At 43.9% G+C, this 12,726-nt stretch overlaps 1 protein-coding gene across 2 annotated transcripts in view; it reads right to left on the bottom strand.

Moving 5' to 3' along the window:
• GMDS (GDP-mannose 4,6-dehydratase) overlaps window positions 1–12,726 on the bottom strand; it is a 539,446-nt gene that overhangs the window by 374,807 nt on the left and 151,913 nt on the right. For both annotated transcript variants that reach the window (XM_061590704.1, XM_061590696.1), the window contains exon 7: window positions 3,190–3,317. In XM_061590704.1, coding sequence (XP_061446688.1) covers window positions 3,190–3,317 — 128 coding nt within the window. The remainder of the gene's footprint in view (window positions 1–3,189; window positions 3,318–12,726) is intronic.

Genomic DNA, 12,726 nt, shown 5'->3' with positions numbered 1-12,726 from the left:
CGGGACCTCCTGCTTCCTTTCCAGGCACCTTCCTTCCATCCGGTGATCTATCTGTAGGCATAGCCGGATGAGCCCTGGTAGGTCAGCGGGGGGGGGAGGTCCTGGCCAACTCATCCAGGATTTCAGCATTTAATCCACTCCGGTACATAAACATCAGGGTGGCGTCATTGTAACCAGTTTCCTGGGACAGAATTTTAAAAGCGTTAGTGTACTCGGAAACAGTCCCTTTAGCTTGCTTCAGAGCGCCTAGTTGCCGCGCTACTGTTTCAGCCCTTTGCGGGTCTTGAAACATCTCAGTCATCTCCTGTATAAATCCTCTGTACCTTCCTAAGACAGTATCCTTTCTCACGAGATACGGAGTCACCCATTTTGCAGCTTCTCCCTCCAGGAGGCTAATCACGAAAGCTACTTTAGCCCCATCGTCTGGAAATTCCGTGTGCCTGACATCCAGATATAACTCACATTGAGCCACGAAGGTTGCCAACTGATCACTTTGTCCCGCGTATTTTGGGGGCAATCCAATGGGAACCTTTACTACGGCAGCTGGAGAGGCTGTTCGCATCTGGTCTATCGTGGCCTTCAAGGTTTAATTATCCATCTTCAGCGCCTTGACTGCTGCTAGGAGGGCTTGAACATCCGTCTGCAAATCAGCTACCTTAGTCCTCAGGAGTTCCACTTCTTCCGTCTCAGAAGTGGGGTTCGTCCCCCCCGCTGCTCCCTTTGACATCTTGTCCCAGTCAAGTGAAGAGAGCGTTGAGGGTGATTTAGGTGGCTCTGTCAAGCTGTCAGGCCCAGGATGTGACTCAGGAACCAGACCAACAATTGTAGTTAATTCGTGTTTTATTAGGGTAATGTCCAAACAAAGACTGCGTTTTCTCATGAAGCAATACAGGGATACAGGTCCTGCGGCATTGGGAGAAAGTTGACAGAGCAAGGGACTTCTTCTCGCCTGTTCTTTAAGAAGGGGCCAAACAGGCGCACAATCTTTCGCTCCTCCTTAACTGCCCCTCAGGTACTGCCCGCCTTCCCCCCTTCTCTCCTGTCTTTTCAGCTGTCTGCGTGTGCGCGGTGAGGGGGGAAGCATCACCCCCTCCTCTTCTGAAGTTTCCGATTCCAGGATGGGGGATAGGGGAGGGGCTGATGGTAAACTGCCTCCCCGCTTTTCGGCTGTGAGCAGCCCTCCCTCTTCCCCCTCTTGCTCTGAGCCTGAAAGAGGGGGAGGCGTGAGAATGTCCAGGGAGGGCTCAGGCTCCCCGTTGCTAAGCGACCTTATCACTGGCAGTTCCTCTGTTTCGTCTTCGCTCCAAAGGGGGGAAGTTCCTCCCCCTTCCCTCTGCCATCCATCCGAATACTCTTCTCCCAACTCTCCGGGATCCAGCTCCCCGGGATTGGGACCCCAGCTCTGCCTTCTGACAGATTGTTAGGTACAAAAATAATGCAGTACTGAAAGGCATAATACACTGTATATATTTGCTATATTTGACATAGTTATCAAGGCTAGCCAAAATCTATGGATTCCTGTAGTGTATCAACAAGATTTGAATATAGAGAAAGTATGTCAACACTAGCAAAAACAATCTAGGAAGCTTCTAAAATCCTCATAAAAACATCTACATTTGCTGCACTGTACAAAAAATACACAGCAATGTTAAGTTTAGCTTTCTAGTCCATTAAATGCTGGAACAGTTGTTTATTTCCATTTTAACATTTTCTTTTGTAGTCAGGAATTAAATGCATTTCACAGGTTCAGGGCCCCAGGAATTAACAAGGGGCCTATTATGCAGAAATTAATCTCTGGGGAGTGAGATATTCAAGATGACTTCTATCACAGTTAGGAATAATTTCAGAACAATTTTGGGACAGCCCCAAATCATGTGAAAGATTTGGAATGTTACTTACATCACCAACATGTGATGTTAGTGGAGACCCCAGCTAAGTACATTCTATTTGGTGGCCAGCACATTTGAAACTAACTGGTATTGCTAAATAAATTCTATTCTTATTTCCAGTGCAACAAATATTTGCAAAAGTTAGGCCAGGTGGTATTGGCACACAGAGAGAAAATGTTAGGTCAAAAAACATCCCAGTAAATTCTGCTTTATCAAGGAGGTTTAGACTGTGAAGGGTGGGATCAGGCTCAATAGAGAAGTTCCTTACAGTAGTATATTGAATTAAACTTGCTATGTTTAATCTGTATTATTTATGTTTTAAATTACACATTTCTGCTAGTTATTCGGGTGGTTTGAGAAATTCTATTTGGAAAATAAAGATAAAGGGTGAGTTCACACTGTCACATATTTCTAATGTGATCATATATGTGAACACCAATCACAAGAAATAAACATAGGTTCTACACATGGCAACTATTATTATTATTATTAATTGGATTTATTAGTCACTTGTTACATGAAGGTCTCCAAGCTACAATATTGTTAGGTAGGAAGCTAAGCTTCTTCTAGCAGCTATGATTAGAGACATTGTGGCTGCCTCCCTCTATGTGCAGTCTGACCCACACTAGGCTCTCTCCATGTGCTTCTGGATCTGCACACAACTGTGTGGAGGAAGTAAAGAATGTTTTAAAAAAAAAAAGACACAGAAAGGACAACAACTATCCCAGAGAAACAGGACAGCAATTTTGATGAGATTCTTCATATTTAGCCATTGAATTCCCCTCCCCCTGAAAAGTCATTTTTGTTAAAAGGTTATCAATAAAAAGTTTGCACAAGTTACATAATGGTAATTGCAATATTTTCTAAAATGTTTTAACTGGTACTACAATTATATCCAAACGAGAGAACCAAAATGAGTTATAACAGGTATTGTTTTCTCTCAATACTGTAAAAGGCCACCAAGACATATCAAGATTTTGAAAGCTTTCCCTGCATTTGAAATATCTTAATACTTAACATAAAAAAGAACACAGAAACAACATTCAGGGAGTGGACAGGGAGACCCTTAATGAGTTCTAGTTACCAATCCCTTCTCAGAAGAATTTAGTAAGGAATGTAAATCTGAAAATCTGATTTTTATATTCAGGCTGTGCATGAGGTAGTCTCCTGAGTTGCTTCTATAGACAAGCTGAGAGAAATGCTAGGATGTATCTGTGCATGTCACACATTTTCTCTGAAGCTTCTGCAATAAGACATACAAAAGCACGACTTAAAAGCAGACATTTCACCAATAGCATACCTCAACATAGTCCTTGGCATGACCCCAGTCTCTCTTGGCATCCAGATTGCCCAGACTGAAACATTCCAGTTGGCCCAGGTGGATCTTAGCAACGGAACGACTGATTTTTCGAGTTACAAAATTAGCCCCTAAAATAAAGAGAAATATAGCATAATGGGATTAAAAACTGTTTGATAGCTGATCTGAAGAAATACACTTTGTGATAATCTCTTTCAGCTTTCCCTCCTCCTTGTATCAATCACCTGAACTCTGTCATCATTTATCATGTTTGAAAGCTAAGGAGTGCAAACATACATGTCACATTAGCTATATTTTTTCATCAAATATCTTTCTTTGAAACCCTAAGGATCCCTAATCTGAAGCTTTAGTATTCAATTTGGCACAAGGCCAAGAAAAACAAATTCAATGGAGCTTCTGAAAATAATAATTAAAAAAATCAAGACTACAACCCAGACATTAAAGAATAAGCGTGGGCCTTTCTGTAAACTGTGATACAATATAAATTTGCATGCCAACAAATGTAGAAGAGAAATGAGATCTCAAATCACCTGTAGCTTGCTATTTGAGTGGTCACCTGTGGTGTAACAATTGTAAGACTGCAGAACCTTCTAGAGCTCTCAAAAGGGCAGAAATAAAGCACCTCTGCTCTTGATTCAGCTGAAGCTACGGCAGTCCAAAATGAAAATGCATGTGCTGAGCAGTTCAGAATCCATTGAAGCGTAGACTATGGAAGTGGTCAGTCCCAAGAATCTGTCCATTATGAGGATAATTAACTATGTGAAACTAAGCATGCTTGAAGCCTATGAGCCACAAAACAACTTCAAGGTAAAGGCAGTGTGTTACCCATAAGATCCTTCTATACTTATGAACAGGGATATTCCCCTATGATTTAGGATATGCTAAATGCAGCCTAACTCCACAACAGGCTGTCATGTCACTCTTTAGCCACTGAAGGGGCATTGTGGTGTCTCTAACTTTTGCAGCAATAAAGCACTTCCTATGTCTCCTAGCAACGAGGAGGCTTTGGGATAGAATCAGCAGCACAGCCCCTTCCACATAATTGTGTGAAGCGGGGCATTAAAATCATCCCCAAGTAAAATTCTATACTTTTGCAGGTAGCAGAAAGCCTGGATGAGCTGGAGGAACACTGAAGAATAAGTGTGACTGATTTTCCATGTGTTTTCTAGGTCTATAAGTATTTCACACAAACCAGACCTTTCTAGTCAACTGGCCTTAGTTATTCCTGAGGGAGTATTATCTATTTATTTAAAGAATTAAATATTAATTAAAAGAGTTAAAATAAATTATAGCCAGAGGAATACTTTTGGGTCCCCAGATGTTGTTGAACTACAACCCAGCCCCATCCAGCATGGCCAAAGGTCAAGAACAATGGGAATTATAGTCCAGCAACATCTGGAGACCCAAAGTTTAGAAAAGGCTGAGCTAGAATATCCCATAACTATATGTTGATTTATTCTGTAGTAGATCAAAGGTTTTAAATGAAAATGTAGCAACTCTGCTGAAAGCTATGATAACAAAAAAGGAACCAAGATTTCCAAAGATTCCGAAAATGTTTCCAATTTATACAAGAATTTTATTATAATTTTTCTGAAAATTACTATGTCTGCTTTTAAGCTTTGTAGCAGCTTTCTGGCATTTTGGAATACATTTGTGCTGCAATTCGATTAACACAACAGCAGAAATGGTTTTCAACAACTACCCCTCCTGCAACTCCCCAAGAAAGTAGAAAAATGTAATCAGGGTTTCAGAATGCAAAAACCTAGCATGTGAATCCAATAGCTTTCAGCACTGCATGCCCATACTTTATATTGGCAATGAGATATGTAATCATCATGTGGATTGCAGTGAGTTTTACTGCCTGACCTACTAGGTCAAATCATGAAAGCTTCTGTTTTGCAATGATTACCTCTTGAGGAAACATTAAGAATGTTTGGAAAAAAGGGTTCAGAGTTACCACTTCCACACACTATTGAAGAACTGCAAATTGTATATCGGACATGGATGGCCTCAGGTCTCTGCATACTAGGCAATTTACTAAGTATGGGAATTAGCTATCATTGTAATGTATTCCAAGGGCCTTACTGTGTAAATATATTTATTAATTTATTTATTTATTAAATTTATATACCGCCCGACTAGCTTTCTGGGTGGTGAACAACGGATTAATACAAAATACAATAAAATCCAATAAAACGAATCACAAAGTACAGAGAATGGGAGATCTAAAAACAATTACAATACAATTTAAAACAGAATTAAGTTAGATTAAAAGCCCTGGAAAAGAGGAAGGTTTTAACCTGGCGCCGAAAAGACAGCAGCGTCGGCGCCAGGCGTACCTCATCGGGGAGACTGTTCCACAGTTCGGGGGCCACCACTTCTTCTTGTCCCAACAAGGTAATTAAATACTAGGGCTTTAAATTTGGGGGAAAAGATAAAAAATGTGTTGGAACCAGAAGGAGGGAAGTCATTTTTGCTGATTTCTTCTTCCCTGCGCCCCCTAAAAAACAATTCCAGAGGGCTGGGGGGGCACTCTCCTGAATAGCATGTGAGGTGGCACAGAGGGCTGAAGGGGGAAACAATATCAGGAAGAAGTTCAATAACTAAATTTTTGTTCTTTGAGCATAGTATTTTGTAGGCTACTTTTCCTTAAAGGAAAAAGAAGAAATCAGTTTTAGTTCTTACAAAGATACCGTTTCAGTATGCTGAAGCGCACATGGGGCAGTGGTCAACTAAAAAGTTGTGCTTGCACAAGGGTTAGTGCTATCACAATGAGATTCCCCTCTCCTCCCCTCACGCTGCCCTCAAATCTGCTCTGGAGGGTTGGGAAAAATCCCAGACCAGTTCTAAAGGGGGGGGGAGGAGAGGGTGAAATTCTTGCATGGACAGAACAATCTGTTTAACGCTACACTGAATACAACTCATAGAATCCAGTGCTTTTATTCATCTACAGAATATATTTCTTTTAACACTTCATTTAAATTATACATTTAAATCACTCCAAGGTTGCTTTGCATAAAAATCCAATTTATTACAAATTATAATTCAAATTACTGGATGTGGGGTTGTCATTCTATTTTCATATGCAAACATATTCAAACAATGTTGTTCTTGTTCTACTGATGTAAATCAAACCTAACCACAACAAAGGCAATTTGGACTGCAGCTATGCTCTTCGATTTTAAGAATTTCTTTAATTATAACATATTTTAAAATTTAAAATTAAGTTATATTAGAGTTGCAGTCAATGTTAGCAGAAATCATACAACACTTGTTTAATTTCATCTGACGAATATTACCTGAAAGTATAGGATTTTCTTAAAAGATGGGGTGGGGGGCTATTACAGTTTTCTGGATGGGGTTACACTCCCCCTGAAAGAACAGGTACGTAGTTTGGGGGTTCTTTTCGATTCTTCCTTGTCTCTCGAGGCCCAAGTGGCCTCGGTGGCACGGAATGCATTTTACCATCTTCGTCTGGTAGCCCAACTACGCTCCTATCTGGACAGGGACGACCTCGCCTCCGTTGTTCATGCTCTGGTAACTTCAAGATTGGATTACTGTAATGCGCTCTATGTAGGGCTGCCCTTGAAGACAGTTCGGAAGCTTCAGCTGGTGCAGAACGCGGCTGCCAGACTATTGACGAGGACCAGTCGGTCTTCGCATATAACACCTATTCTGGCGCATCTGCACTGGCTCCCTATTTGCTTCCGGGCGAGATTCAAGGTGCTGGTTTTGACCTATAAAGCCTTACACGGCGTGGGACCTCAATACCTTGTGGAACGCCTCTCTCGCTATGAACCTACCCGTTCACTTCGTTCAGAATCTAAGGCCCTCCTCCGGGTACCAGCTCATCGGGAAGCCCGGAGGGTGGTTACTAGATCTAGGGCCTTTTCTGTGGTGGCCCCTGAGTTGTGGAACAGCCTCCCCGAAGAGGTACGCCTGGCGCCTACACTTCTATCTTTCCGGCGCCAGGTAAAGACCTTTTTATGCTCCCAGGCATTTTAATCTTTTAATTTTCTTAATCTTTCTACTTTTAATATGTATCCTTCTTAATTTGTGTTGTATTTCGTTTTGTTGTGCTTTGTGTTGTTTGTTTGTACACGTTTTTGTGATTTTTTACTATGATATATTGTATTTTATCTTGTTTGTTCACCGCCCTGAGAGCTATTCTGCTAAGGGCGGTATATAAATTGAAATAATAAATAAATAAAATAATAAATAAACGATGGGGAAATCTGCAGCTGGTCTAAAGTAGAATCCTTTTCTCTCACTTTCTGCCACCCCTCCCTCTCTGTGTCATCCCCATATCTACTGCCCATGCTTCCCCCTTTTCTTCCTCCATCTCTCGCCATTGCCCCCTCCATTAGCTCAGGCTGGAAGTGATTGCTCACAGAGGGTCTCTATCTATCTGTCCATTTCCCCCCTCCCAGCCTGCTCTCCCCCACTCACTGCAAGGCTCTCCCTTTCCACACTCACTGTGAAGCAGCCAAGTCTACCCCCAACAACACACACACACAATCGTAGAAAGTCAGAGCATTGGCTACATCTGCTTCAGCACTCTCAACATTGACTAGGAGTAGCTCTCCAAGGTTTCACACAGGGAATTCTCCAGACCTACCTGGAGATTATCATTATTTATTACATCTATTAATCCCCTTTTATAAACGTCCCAAAACTTACAAATATTAAAAATACAAACAATATATCAACCATTTTAAAACCAGATACATAGAATAAACATATGAATGGCTGGAAATTAAAACTGGGACCTTCTCCATGCAAAGCATGTGCACTACCATTGAGCCACACACAATACAAAAGAGAAAATGATTTGCATGAAATTAGTCTGGAGGTTGTAGGTTTTCCCACCCACTGGATTAGATTGCATCCGAACCCCAATTTAACTAGGTGTAAGCCCTACTAAATTCAGTAGGCCTTAGTAGACCTGAGTAGGATTGCACTGTTGGTCTCTTAGTGGCACTGGACTTAGTTGTATCTGACTTTCCTGTGACCATCTTGTTCTTGTTTAAGAAAAACTAGTTATTGTCTAATTTCCTGGCTGGTGTGTTCTGTACGACAGGAGTGGGCAGATCAGGACCTACTGGAAGATCTCTGGATGATTTGCAGTAGATGGGCAACTGGGATTTTTATTATGTATTGCATTGAAATTATAACTTTTTCTAATTGTTTTTAATGTTATTTTTATTGTTCATTTGACATGTTATGAGCTGCTTTGGACACAATTTTGTGGAAAAGAGGTAAACCGATAAATGGATGAATGGATGAATAGCAGCAACTAAATGACTTTTCATTAGGCTTCTGAAATAAAGCTAACCAGAAGTGGTCTTTTGTATTAAAGGACGGAGCTTAGTTAAGTTCTGGTCATGAAAACAAATTCCTGTATGTCTTTTGCACCTGGCTCTGGTTCGTAGATCCTAGGGTTCTAGAGAAAAAACCCAATGTATATATATCTGACAAATCTGAAGTTCGACCATTCCTTCTTGATAATTATCAAATGAGGATATTGCTTATTCCATTTTGCACCAATAATGATATAACAAGTATCTCTGTTCCTCTAAGTCTTCATTGCTAGGAATACAATTATGCAGAACACATTCTAACTAGAAATGTATCACATGAAAAGGGGACTATGAACAAACCCACATCCACTGAAAAGTATGCAAAATATTTGTGAATGAATATATAGAGGCTTAACTGTTTCATCTAAGAACAACCTTGGAATATGCAAGAAATAGAGTTGACATTCTCTTAGAAATACAATGCAATTAATGCTTAAAGAGGATTTCAGCAAAACATTTGTTCACAGATCTCTTCCCTCACAAAACCACCAATGAATGCAAAACAGTAAGCTAGCAATAACCCAGTGCTCATTGAACACATAAAACTGTTTAAAACAGAGACAAATCTAGAACCATACATTCTACATTTGAAAGTCATTGTCTAGCAGCAGAAAGTCAGTGTTCTCAGTCAGTTTTGAAAGTAAAGCAAAACAATTCCCTCTTTGACCTTGTTCCTTACACAAATCCAGGCCTTGGGGACTTCATATTTTCTGATCTGCTGCCTCACTGATATTATTGTAATATTTGTGAGCTATTGGGGCTGAATCTTTTTCAGGCAGGGTTAAGCAAGAGAAGACACTGGGGAAATGTCACACCTCATTGCACCACTACGACTGGAGCACTGATGTCTTATTTGCTCACCAAGCTTTGCCAAAAGCAACACTAGTTAAATTGTAAGTATTCAAAACTTAAAAACAGGCATGTTTGAAGGAATCTTAGGCTTTGAAAACTGATCATTTGCAGCATGTATGTACTAGGAACACTGTAGTTACAGCCTTTAAAAAGTGCTCAGCACCAAGCCTTTAAAAATAAGCTTACTATGATTACCTTTCAATAATCATAATATTATGGTATGGTGCGGGGAGGCAAATCCTCCCCCCCCCCCAATTGGATAAAGGCAACTTCTATTAATGGGAGTTCTGCTAGCAGAAGTTATATCAGACCACCACCCCACATCCCATCCCATTTAGCAGGGTCTCCCCGTCTCTTAGGAAACGATTTTCAGAGGCCTCTGGGGGCTGCCTGAGGATCATGGAAGTCCCTATCACACAGTTTTCTCTGGGTCCAACCCCTTATTTATATGCATACCCAATTTGTAAACAGAAATTAATAGAATGGAGAAAGTGTTGAACATCAACAATCTAAAGGTCCATACAAATGGTTTCCAAACTTTCCCCCCCCCCAAGGACTGCTTAGTGAAAATTACAGAGTATCTTGGTGAACCATTTAATTATTTTTCTGCCTGTTGTGGCAATTATAATGTGCTGTGCTATATGCAGTATAATTTTAATTGTATTTTTACAGACACATTGCGGACCTGAATAAAGCTGCAGACCACAGTTTGGGAACCCTTGGTCTATACTATTTAACTACACTACATTATGTTTCTGCTTGACTGAAGCATACACGGAGATTTATTCAGGCATTCAGTTGAATATGTGAGGGCACAAACTGTGCAGGGGACATGAGAATTATGTATGCCTACCCTGTCCTGACTTCTCCATACACACCATCCCTCCACTCCTGACCTCTTCACATTCAGCATGAAGGTCTGAAGGGATATTCTAAGTGCATTCAGCTGAACATGACTCTAGAAGCTCTTTGCAATCAGAAATCCTGCATGATCAGCTGATTGCGGCCTATTGCTGAAATAAAACACAGACACCATTGCTTGGGTAAATAATGGGCCACTTTATTTAAACAGAATCAATTGAATAATGAACCTGCAGAAGGGAGATTAAGGGCGGGAGCATTCTGGTGATCCAGGCAAAGCCTGTTAGCAGCTATCGGGCGACCATGCCCTGCCTGAGCCTGGGGCTGCCCTGTGCCAGCCCCCCAGCTCCAGCCACACCCTGAAGATGTGTAGGGGGTCCAACCCGCATCACCGCCCCTCAGAGCTCTGAAACTCCGAGCGGATGAGGCACGTTGGCCCCAAAGGCGGCCCTACCCTGTCCCCGGGCCGTGTAGCCCTGAGCTGCAGGCCTCCGGACTGCCTGTCACCCCCAAAGGTGCCTAAAGGTGTCACCTAGCTGCCCTTTCCCTTTAACCTTTCCCCGCACTTCTTCGCCACAGAAGGGGGACAAGCCTCTGCTTAGTCCCCCTTTACCCCACACCCGATAAGAATCTGGTGTAAACCCTTCTGCAGGTCCCTTAGAAAGATGTCGTTGCCCGTGTCCGTCAAATGGACGCCATCAGGCCGAAACAGCTCAAGCTTGTTGTTGCCCACCTCTGGGTGGTGGATGACAGAACCTCCCAAGTCCCTAAGGGCCCTCTGAATTTGCCTGTTCACCTTTTTCCGTGCCCTGTCCATCCCTCGTGGGTCACCGGTACAATTCCACCTCCTGCGCGGCAGGATGTCTGACCACACTAAGTGCACCCCCGGCCAGCGACGTGCAATGGCCCGGAGGTCACCGCATGCCTGTTCAATTAGGGCCTTGCCCTTTAACAGACCCAAGTCGTTGCCCCCGAGGTGGATCACCAGCACCTGGGGCACTGCCACTTCCACAGCCGGTTGAAACAAGGCTGGCAGGAGCCCGTCCCAACGCATCCCCCGACGTCCAAGCCACCACACTGCGGCCCATTGACTGAGCCCCAGCTGCGTGCCAAAGCGAGACTTCGCCGCCCTGCGGCCCGCCCAGAACATCATACTGTGGCCACATAGGAGGATGCATGGCTGCTCCGATCTTGTCCAGCGATCTGTTGAAACAACAACGACATTGGGTAACAAAAAAAAGGGGGGGGCCTGGGGGGGCCAACATCTAGCCGCTGGCGTCGTGTGTGTCAGCAAGTGGTCTAACGTAGGCCTTGTACGCGTCCGAGGACCACCCGCCCACAGCCTGAAGCCTGTCTTTAGAGAAGCCCAATAGGGCCGCCGTGGAGGCCGCGCCTATCCGGAAGGAGTGTGTCCCGAACTTACTGGGGTCCACGCCTAAATTCCCCAGTGCGGCCTTCGCCACGGACCAGAACTGGTATCTGGTAAGGGGCTGGGAGTTCCTATGTATGAATAGGTACCCTGACTGCGACCCCCTCGCTGCCACAAAACTGCACAGGGCTGTTACTGGGCAGAGTTCTTGCTGCCGGCATGGGACTAATACCACCAGGCGCCCCTTACCATGCTGGTCCGTTTTAGACCGCCTGAGCCGCAGGAGGGCCCGCTCTGCCCTCCAGCTGAGGTCGGAGACTAGCAGAGCTCGGAGGGAGTTATCCATCTTAGAAGCCGCCACCACCTCCCCAATTCGGAAGGCCCCAAAAAACAGAGTGAGGGCCGCAGCATGATATAGCAGGGCCTCGAAAGGGGAAGAACACAAGTGCTTCCACTGTCCCTGCAGGCCAAACAATAGCTCCGGGGAAAAGGGGAGGCGTGCATCCGGGGGGCAAGGGCGCTCGCGGGACCAACCCTCCAGCATCCGGCGCACCCTAAAGTCACCCGTGTAGTCCTGAAAGCCCCATGCCTTCGCAAGGAAAGCGAGGCCTGAGAGCTTACCTTTGATGGTCCTGACTGAAAGGCCTCTCCATTTCCCCTCCACGCAGAACTCCATAAGCTGCTCGACCGGGATGGGCCACTCCTGGGCGTAACCCCTGGACTCTCTGAAGTTTGATAGATCCCTACCTGCCCCCTGGTAGCTGGCCAAAGTGCTGGGAGCCACAGAAAGGCTTATGGCCCTTTCTGATTCAATCCTCCAATCTCCCATAGCGCTGGGGAGAACACCTCCGGCAGAGCCCTTGCCCACGGTGCCAGCTGGCGGAACTTCTCCATCTGGTTCCGTGATAGAGCATCAGCAATACTATTGTCAATACCCGGAACGTGGTGCGCCAGGAACTGAATATTATAGCGAAGACATTGGAGCACGAATGCTCGCACCAGAAGCATAACGTTGGGGTTTCTAGAGGACAGGGTGTTAATAACGTGCACTGTGGGGAGGTTGTCGCACCAAAAGTG

This window comes from Rhineura floridana, chromosome 1, assembly GCF_030035675.1.
Source record: "Rhineura floridana isolate rRhiFlo1 chromosome 1, rRhiFlo1.hap2, whole genome shotgun sequence".
NCBI classification, from domain to species: domain Eukaryota; kingdom Metazoa; phylum Chordata; class Lepidosauria; order Squamata; family Rhineuridae; genus Rhineura; species Rhineura floridana.
This window is presented reverse-complemented; position numbering and strand designations above follow the sequence as displayed.